Raw genomic sequence first — 10,429 nt, 5'->3', positions numbered from 1 at the left:
GAAAAGCAAACATAAATTGTCTTAGTAAGGTGCTGCTCCACCTTCAGCCTCCAAAACAATAAAGAGGTAAAAACCATTTTAAATATGTTTGCACACTTTTAATACACTTCAAATTTGTACAGACATATTTCACATAAACGTATCACTGAAAGAGAAACGTGAACGCTAAAGCACCAAATACAACCGAGTCCATTAGACAACAGACGTGAGTTTGACAAACTTTCAGGAGAAATTAGACTTTAGTGTCTGACCGCCTCAGTGATCGACTCCTTCAACAAGTCACCGTCCACTCTGACTTCAAGTGCAGGTGTGCTGAAGGACTAATCACATCTGGCAGAGGTTTAATTCCTCATATAAAAGAAGAAATACTTAAACTAACTAGTAATCTGAGAAGCAGGATATTAACAGGTCATAGTACTGTGCGGTTTGTTAGTGACTGTCCTCAGACGTCTTATATCTTACAATCATCGCTGCAAAGTGACAACATTTGTTAAACTGAAATTGACACGTATCATCATGATAACTGAAGAGTTTCATTTCAAACCATTTAGATTTTAAAAATCAAATGATATTACTGATACCATTCTCTAAGTAATGTTCTTGCCAGCAGACATTTTACAGGAGCAGATGTCTGGTGAATGCTGCAGGTATTCGAGAAGGAGATCGATAAGTTATTTTTGAATAAAAGGAATTCTGTATTGTATGTTTTAAACTGTAGGGTAGTTTTTTTTTTTTTTGTCTTAAAGGCCGCCCACACACACACACACACACACACACACACAGGTGCTCTCACTCAGTCCACCTGATTACTCTGCTCTGGCTGAAGAAGGGTGGAGCTTTGTTGATCAGGTACAAAGTGAAAACACCTGTGGGGCTGCAGCGTGGACGTGCAGAGGATTCAAGAAAGTCATGCCTGAAGTAAGTCTCCTTTTACCTCTCAGTTCAATAGATCTACTGTACTTATTAACTTAGACGCTGCACTGTATAGTTCCCTCAGAAATTTTCCCACAACTAAAATAGAAGTGTCAGTGAGAAGTACTCTACTTTGTCAGCTAGAATTAACCCATTTCATATTCCCCAAAACCTTTTACTAATTCCTGAAAATGATCATGATCGTGACGTTAAGTCCAGGTATTTTGTACTGAACCTCTTCAGCAGTGGCTGCAGCAGATAAAGGGAACTATCACTGACTTCAGTAACAATCAACAACAACACAAACAGTCTGAGATAAAGCAGAATGAATACGATGAGACGGTGACGCTGTTACACTGCTGACGTTCCCGCTCTCTGAACATGACGAGGGGCAGATCAACTCTTTGGCATTTTCAGAAAATAACACATTCACCTTCATTTCCAAACTGAAATGCTGTAAGGCATGGAATGGTGCTATGGTATACAGTAAGTGTTATATGAAAAATAAGAGACTCTCTGTTTTGAATAAAATGACATGACTGTTAACAACAAACCAAAAAATGAATAATTTTGCAAAATAAAGAAACTAAAGCTGGAGGAAATTTGTTTTCCCTTTTCCAGATTTAATCCTGTTTCATTTTGGGTCTGATCAGTGACTGTGGTTGATTTAATATCATCAGTAATCCTGATACTGTAACTGGTTATACTGTGAGTCAGCTGGATTTTTTTGGACATTTGAAACAGTTTGATTCACCACGAGAGAGAGGATGAAATTCATGATGGCTGAGGTGCTTTCAAGCCTTTTCAGCTGACCATCAGACCAAAAGTAAAATGAGATCGCTCTCTAAACACAGCTGAGAACATGCTTTTTGTATTAGTCTGTCCAGCACCACATGACAAGAGCTGAGGTATCGACTAGCTGGTGAACAAAGTGGAGCTTCTAGATATTTTTCTCAGCTCAGGAGTTGGAGGAGAGTGAATACTGCCCCCTAGTGGTAAAACCAACCAAAACTAAAACTGTAAATTGTATGTATTGTACTCTGAGGCCTTAAATATCAGCTGAACATTTACACTTATGTCACTAAATGACAGTTTTGAACTCACAAAACCTGAAAATGAAATCAGTTCTTCAGAACAGCAACCTCACAGCTGGTTTAAGTGAAATCCTCTCTAATTAGAATTAACTGTTCAGAGAACAAGACATTTCTCCTACTGTCAACAAATCGAGCAAAAGACTAGAACCAACAATGAACTGACAAGAACTGTGTGTATCCACAGCCTGATTAAAGAAAAACAAGATCGACTGTTTATTTTCCTTCAACACCATGAACACACACTTAGTGTATTTATTTTGACTCACTAGAGAACCAAATGTGGATCAATCCACTGCTGAATAGTCCCAAACAAATGCACTGAATTCCTCCTGTTTGAGCTGTTTTATGAACTCACTGTACTTCATCTTTAAAAAATGTATCTCTGTCACCTGTTTTTACATATTTACGTCTCCAATTAATTCTGTGTCAAGGCAAAGAAGTCGAGAAGAACTTTTAGTATAAGACGTTGTTGGTTTTGGTCTTTTCATGGGATTCGTTGACAGTAAGAAAATATAACCACCTGTCTCATTCTTTCATGACTGTCATCTGACATTAACTTGATTCATCTCTCAACTGACCAGCAAACAGCTCTCAACACGTATTAGATAATCAGATGATAAAATGAATTAGTTTTTCTTTGATTCCCACAACCTTCCCTAATAAACAAAAACACAAGGAGGGAGACCGAGGGGTGAGATTTCTAGACCGTCTCTTCCTCGTCTTACCATGAGGACAAAACCCAACAAAAACAGATGAAACATGTAGATAAAACTAGCTGCTCTAAGTACAGAAAATATGTATGTGCACTCTAATATATAATCTTCCAAACTTCTCAAGTAAAAGTTTCTTTGTCTAAAGTTTTGCTATACAAAACAAAATATACATCTAATAAAAATACACTCTTAAAGTTCCAGGCTGGCCAGCTTTAAGGATATACTAAAATAAAATAAAAAAATACAGTCAAACCAAGATATACAGCTGGAGTCAGCTACCACAGCAAAGGAACAAGTGAGCCAGGCAGAAGGGAGGAGGAGTGTGGACAGGGAGAGTTCAGTCGTCATCACTGTCGCTGCCTGACTCACTGAGCTGAAGGTCGTTTCCTGTGACGAAGAAGTAGCAGAGAAACAGGTTAGAAGCACCGTTTCTTTAAAGGAGTTTCTCTAACAAAGCATCATCCTGAGACACTCACTCAGTGTGTTCATGAGCTGGTTGTTTCCCTGCTGCCGGTCGGCTCCTCCATTGGCCATAGGGTGGCGGTTGGGTGAGGTCTGACTCAGTGGTCGGGGGGCGTCGTGCTCGCCGTCGCTGCTGCTGCTGTCGTCGCCAGCTTCCTGAGGCGCTGGCTGAGTCGGAGGAGCTGCTGCTTCCGCTGCTGCTCATCTGTTCTATCACCTCCACCTCTGCCCGCAGCTCTGTCAACAGCACGGGACAGCGTGGGTTAACATCAAATCCAGAGACGGTGTTATTGTCCAAATAGCTGTGAAATCCCAACATGCATCACCTCTTTTGATGTCGTCGAGCTGGGGCTCTGGGGAGGGGTTATCCTTAGAAGGGGAGGGAGATGTCTTGACCCCGGCCCCGGGCTTGGTCGGGGCCCGGAACTGAGAGCTTGGCTGGCTGGACCGGACCGACTGCTGTTCAATTCGGGCCTGGATCTTACTGCTGCCCTCTGCCCTAAAACACACACACGAAGAGCAGATGCACCAACTATTAGTCCTTTCTGATCTCTAGCAGTCCTTAATGATTTATCTGGATCTTAACTACTGTCAAATCCTTCCTGGGGTTCTAAACGATAAAATGATTACAGGATTACAAAAGGAAAGCTTGAACAAATAGTTAACGTAAGAACAAGCTGACAAACATCCAAAAGTTTAACAGGCTGCTGCCTCACTACGTATAAATGTTTAGTTTGTATGAAAATTCATGAACTACGCCCCAAAAATAGATACACAATTTTTTGAAACTGGTGTAGTGATAATCAGCGTCCAAAAGGTGGAGCCAAACATGTCAGGAGGCAGTACTGATGAATCAAAGGACTGAAGGTCTGATATCTGCTGTAGCTGTCACTGAATTGTGGTGGTCCTCTCTTAAGACGGCGCTCCAGTTCCACATTTCCATCATATCTCTCAAGATGTTTTGATTGGTCCACTCACCTGGTTTTCTTGACCTGGATGCTGCTGCTCAGCTTCTCCAGTACGAATTCCCCGGTGTCATGGTTAATGATGAGCACACAGTCCTTCTGGTACGGCCGCTTGTTTCCTTTGAATACCGTCATGGGAGGCGTGGAGCCCTGGAAGAACAACAATGAATCTAAATATGTTTTGTCTGTTTGCTTTACCAGACCTTACAGCACAAATTAAAGGGTCTATGTCAGATTATTAATGACAAATGAGCCGGAAGTGGTCTTTCACCAACCTGCAGGTACCTCACTGAGGAGTTCTACCAAACCAGCTCAGGTGAGACAAGATCTGTTTCTCTGAGCAGCTGTTTTTATATTCATGTTACTATTTGCTCTCAGCAACTATGTTGAGAACAACTGAAGACCAGAGTCAAATTCCTCCTTGTCCAATCCTAAAACAATCCTACTTATCCTAAACTCCAAAATCAAACTACTACACTGTTCATCTACAACTTTAGAGGAGTTAAAGAAGAAACGCAAAACCTCATAACTGGTAATAAACAAAATGCAAAGTATCCCTCTCATTGTTTTAGCAGTTCTAATAAATTAGAGTAATCTGGCTATATATCTGGTTCATACAAGGTGAGATATTAGCAACTTTTCATGTTTTGCTAATTAATTACACAAATATACACTTGAAAAACCTACCACAGCTTTTCTAACCTTACAGACAACAACTGTATATCAGTACATTTCACTATGAAAACAACCTGCAATCATTTTCTTTGTAACAGGCAAACCACAGTGGACATGTAATCTCCTTTATTATTATTATTATTTTTAATCAATGCTCCGTTATCACTGTGTTTTAATGTAGCAGAAAGCAGCACAATTTAAAAATGATTTTATTAACGTTTTAACACCCAGAACATGCAGTTAATGGACAAACAATGACATTCACATTTGCTCTGTGTTAGTTTTTCCCACAGCACACAGCGGACTGCAGGACTGTTGAGCAGCTTTACCGGGATGTGAGGTAACGTTATGGTAACTTCATCTCCTTTCCCGACTTGTAGCTCTCCCTCACAGCTCGTGTCAATAGACGCTGGTTTGAAGTCATCTGCAGAAGAAGGACACTGTTCTGAGAGGAACATTTCACACTGAAAAACAAACTGATGAACTATGTAATAAACAGTTTCCTGTTAACTGGTCTCCACCTTATCTGCCAATACTGATCTGTGACCTACATAACAGTACATGATACTGTAGACATACACTACATAACAGTACATGTAGTACTGTTATGTAGTGTATGTGCACATGATTTGTTTTCCTAATTAACAAGCAAACCTTACAATTGCACACACAAAACAAATTGCTGGCTCTTGTGCTAACATTAAGGCATTATAAGTTGGTCCATAGCTGAATCTTTGTTTTTATATTTATTGTGAGGAAAATACCTCATGAAAATGAAACAAAACTCATTTTTTCTATTCTGCGTAAACGAGTCCTTCTCTATGCATATTGCATAAATAGTGCACATCCAGCACACTTCAACTGTTAGAGCACTAATGGCATAAAAACGTGAGCAAACAAACGTATTTGTGAACTTAACCTGAACAGTGGCAGCAGTGTTTTCGTCTTCTCCTTCTAATTAACAGTTTAGATCAAACAAATATTAATAAACTCTAATAAGTAGACGCAGCTGCATAAAATTAAAAGCAGTGGGTGTAACGATATTTTTCTATGCAAATGACTTAATTTACTTAATCCCATAATTGGCCAGGTTGTGTAAGAGCCAGCCTCCCTGTCCCTGTGAGCGACCTAATCCCACACAACAGTTCATTTCACACTCTGCGCCAGTTATTAACGCTTTTCCTTTTCTTTATTTATTAGTTCACACTCACATCTGATGGTGTGAAAGGAAGATTTTGGCCTCTTCTCAAAGCTTTCTCCGAGCTTCAAAACATGCTCCTCTTTGTCCAGCAGCGGATTCGTGCTCCCGTTCATGTCTCCGTTTCCTGTAAAGTGTTTATAATTCACATTTATCCGCGGTGTTCCGCTGAGCCGAGCTGGATCTGGCAACTTCAAAAGAGACCAAAATTAGAAACCAACTATGAGACAAAGTTAGCCTGCTGTGGCTAACATTTAGCAAAACATCTCTTTCGTCACTTGGCCACACCTTTTCCGGTTTTGGTCCGGCTATGAAATGTTCCGTTAGCTGTCCTACATTTTCCCCATCTAATATAAAACCTATTAACAAATAAGATGCGCATAAAACTTGACAAGTACTTTTAATAACACGCTCTGTGTTTTTATTCAGTAGGTAACGAACGGCGAATAAAATCTGCGGCGCACGGTAAGAAACGGAATTAAATGCAGTTGTCACACGGATGAATTTAATTGACGGACAAGATGGACGCAAAATGGTGTAAATATGTAGCAAGTCGCAAGTTTTGTTTAAACATTAAGTCAGTTACAGTACCGTTTATCGTCTAAATAACTGAAATTGATATAACACGTATGATATGTTTTTTTATTAATTTAAATTAACGACTTGTAAAGCTACTGTCACACAAGAAGGCGAGTTTTTAAAAGCAGCATGGCACTGTCAAAAAATGAAAGTTCCCTAGATGATATTAAAATAACACCACCTCAAGAAGAAGTGGGCTCGAAAGACCAAATCCCCCTGTGTGTCCCGGGACAAACCAAAACGTCTGCAGCCAGAGTATTAACTGAGGAGGAGCTGGACAGACTCAGCGGGGAGCGGGCTCTGGTGTCCGACTTCAAGCAGATGAAGTTGGAGAAAGAAGCTCAGAAAAACTGGGACTTGTTTTACAAAAGAAACACGACGAATTTCTTCAAGGACAGACACTGGACCACCAGGGAATTTGAAGAACTTAAAGCGTGCAGAGAGGTGAGGAAGAAGAAATCATTTTTTACTGGGTTTTGTCACATTTATCTGCTCTTTTGATGTGGTTAAGTATTGAATACTGCTTGAAATATGCAGTTTTAGTCATATTTTTGGTATGCCGATTATCCACCAGTCAACAGTGCAGCTACTTACATGTCGAGCTTAGACTTAATACTGTGACTTTTGTGGAAGAAAGTTGTGGGAATAAATGGTGATCCAGTTACAAAGATGTATTTCTCAACTTGCTCCTCTCACAACACAAATTTTAAACTGAAGCGTCAGTATTTCTTCATTTAGGTAGCTTCAACATTTGGACCTAAGTAGGATTACACATGGAAAAAGTGATGGACTCATATTGTGGCCGTCTGTTGTCTTAGTTCTGTCTTTGTCCTGCCTGGTTGCAGTTTGAGTCACAGAGGTTGGTGCTGCTGGAGGCTGGCTGCGGTGTGGGAAACTGTATCTTCCCTCTGCTCGAGGACGACCTCAATATCTTTGTTTATGCCTGTGACTTCTCACCGAGAGCTGTTGAATTTGTCAAAGTAAGATATATATCTGTTTTTTCAGTATCAATATATCTGTCAATAATTTTCTTGATTAATCCATTAATTGTCTATAAATTCTCAAACAAATGTGAAAATTTCTCCTCGCGGTTTTTCCAAAAAAGCAACATCTTCAGATTACATGTAAACAGACCAAAATCTAAACACATTTCATTTTGATGAAAAATTAAAGCAGCAAATCCTTATATTTTAAAAGCTGCAAGACTGCACTTACTAATACAAATAAAAAACATGTCTGTTTGCAGAAAAACCCTCTGTACTGCCCTGAGCGCTGCTGTGCCTTCCAGTGTGATTTAACTACAGATGATCTGAGGGCAAATGTACCAGAGGGCAGCGTGGACGTCGTCACTCTCATCTTTGTTCTGTCGGCCGTCCATCCTGATAAGATGAAGCTGGCTCTGCAGAACATCAGCAGGGTGAGAGCAGGGACCACCTCATGGAAAGATTCAGTGCAGGCCTTAAATGTTGTTGAATGTTGTAACCTTGGGAGCTTTCTTCTCCTTAAAATACACAATACAATTTACATACATTCCTAATATACACAGTCTAGTGTGAATAGAAAAAAAAGTATATACAAAGATTGATTGACATTAACATAACCACTGGAGTTGCCAGTTGCAGCACATGTCTGGTGGTAACTTCCCGTGCTATTTTTCGTACCAGCTGATCGTAACAGTGTAACTTACATGTGGCTTTAAGGTGCTGAAGCCTGGAGGCATCGTCCTGTTTAGGGACTATGGCCTGTACGATCATGCCATGCTCCGATTTAAAGGCAGCAGCAAGCTGGGAGAGAACTTCTATGTACGCCAAGACGGAACCAGGTCATACTTCTTCTCTAAAGGTCAGTAATATACTTTAGGAAAGTGTTAGATAGATAGATACTACAAGATCAATACAAAAATAGATATGCATCCTCCTCACTTGTATTCTCACAAACTAAAGTGGTAATACAAAAGCAGTGAGCATGAAACTAGCAGTAAGTTTTTCCCCCTGTTTTAAGAGCTAATTGATCTTTGTCTGCTCCAGTTGTGTGAATATAAAGAGAGCTACTCTTTGCGCGTTCTTCTTGTCAGTGTTTCAGCTGGTTATCATGTGGAATATATGGCTGTCTGTGCTGCTGTTTGTATTTGCAGAGACTTTATTCATATTTTGTCCTTTCACGACACAGCAGAAAACACCTCGATCTTCCCTCTACATGGGTCCCTTCTTTTAAAGTGTCTGTTTGCTCTTTTCGTCTGTTTTCAGAGTTCCTGGCTGAGCTTTTTGAGGAGACAGGCTTCCAGTCTGTTGCTAACGACTACGTCCTGAGAGAGACAGTCAACAAGAAGGAGGGGCTTTGTGTTCCCAGGGTGTTCCTGCAGAGCAAATTCACCAAACCTGGACAATCAGACAGCTCCTGATGTCACGTGGCCTTTGTCTGCCAGAGGTGTGGAGAAACATGATACTGAAATGTCCAGCTGAAGTTGGACGGCAAAAAAGACCTTACACGCCACCGGGTTTTGAAGTCTTTAGCTCAAAAGGGAGCTGCAGATGGGTAAGGTAGGTTAATAACACCTCCTCTGACTAACTGAAGCTGCTCCTTCACCATCAGATCAACACGGTGCCTGTAAGGTCAATCTTACCAATGGAAATATGTGGAACTGTATGAACATGTAGTCCAGGTGCATGACTGTTCAGCAAAGTCCTGAGCTGGATAAATTATGAAAAGTCCTTTGTCAAACTTTGCTCAGCTGGAAGCACCACCATGAGAAGTTTCTTCTGTGTGAGCCTTCAAACCATTTTCTCCTGTGAATGAACAGGTATTTTAACTGCATCCAGTTTAAGTCTCTCTACTTTTTATATTGATTTTAATTTTGTGTAAATGAATTAGAATCTTTTTCACCGTCTTTGCCTTTGTATACTGTTAAACAAACAGTGTTCAACAACATTGTGTCATTTCACACTTGGTCTGAAGTTATTTAGAAAAAAATGACTCACAGTTTCACTTCCTGGTCCAGTTTTCACAGACAATAATAATAATAATATGTGTACATTCACATCCTGACTTTTAACAGATAAATGTTTGCGTGGTCTTCAAGTGTCTGGACATCCTGCAGAAAGTCCTCCGACCTGATCACCCACAGGTCTTTCATAACAAACTTTAAATCGGAAATAACAGATGTACACGTTTTTCATGCAGTTAATCACCCTGGAGTCTTCGTCTTCTGATAGTTTACTGTATGGAATCAGACAGGGAACATGGGTGACAGAGGGGTACGACGTCTAATGGACACAAGCCAGTTAATCTACTCTGATAATTTTCCTTTCCTAAAACAAATAGTGCATAAGTTGGTATTTGTTTTAGGAAAGGTGGTTTTGCATTTTAAACTCTTCCTCATTTGATTCTGGAGTAAAAATGATTACACTGTGAAAACTGAGAGGAAATATTAAAGAATTCCTTTGAAAGTTGCAATAAAGTTTTACTGGTTTACCTTTGCCACCTTTTCATGAGCGTTGGCTTGTACTTGTGTAAAGTTAGATTCTATTTATTAGAGGAGAGATTCACTTGCCATGAAAACAGACTGAAACAAAGAATATTGCTACAAGTCAGTAATGTCAGTAAACTGGAAACTTTAAGGCCCATTATACTTCAGTGACAATGAAAATGATTAAAGGAATAAATCTTTTTTTTTACTTCACAGCAAATATTCATCTTTAATATGTTATCAACGTTTTACAGCCCAGCATACCTGCTACCATTAAATGACTGTAGTCAGTTAAAGGTTTGTGCTCTAAATGCAGCTTCCTCTTCAGTGAGTGGCATCTGCTATCAGCCCCCTGAGCAAGAAAC

At 40.0% G+C, this 10,429-nt stretch overlaps 2 protein-coding genes across 2 annotated transcripts; one reads left to right on the top strand and one right to left on the bottom strand.

Moving 5' to 3' along the window:
• Nucleotides 1-83: 83 nt before the first annotated feature.
• Nucleotides 84-6,321, bottom strand: eaf1 (ELL associated factor 1). Its single transcript, XM_018686674.2, is given in 7 exon segments — nt 84-3,106; nt 3,196-3,331; nt 3,333-3,418; nt 3,508-3,680; nt 4,160-4,296; nt 5,151-5,245; nt 6,033-6,321. Coding segments are annotated over 7 exon segments (780 nt in total). The 5' UTR covers nt 6,136-6,321; the 3' UTR covers nt 84-3,056.
• Nucleotides 6,322-6,503: 182 nt separating this feature from the next.
• On the top strand, nt 6,504-10,074 carry mettl6 (methyltransferase 6, methylcytidine). The gene is made up of 5 exons (XM_018686673.2): nt 6,504-7,042; nt 7,444-7,578; nt 7,845-8,015; nt 8,299-8,440; nt 8,845-10,074. Exons 1-5 carry the CDS (start codon nt 6,728-6,730, stop codon nt 8,997-8,999), a joined length of 918 nt encoding a protein of 305 aa, XP_018542189.1. The 5' UTR covers nt 6,504-6,727; the 3' UTR covers nt 9,000-10,074.
• Nucleotides 10,075-10,429: the final 355 nt, after the last annotated feature.

Source organism: Lates calcarifer, linkage group LG15, assembly GCF_001640805.2.
Source record: "Lates calcarifer isolate ASB-BC8 linkage group LG15, TLL_Latcal_v3, whole genome shotgun sequence".
In the NCBI taxonomy this organism is placed as follows: Eukaryota; Metazoa; Chordata; class Actinopteri; family Centropomidae; genus Lates; species Lates calcarifer.
Note: the sequence above shows the minus strand (reverse complement) of the source record. Positions and strands in the feature narration are given on the sequence as shown.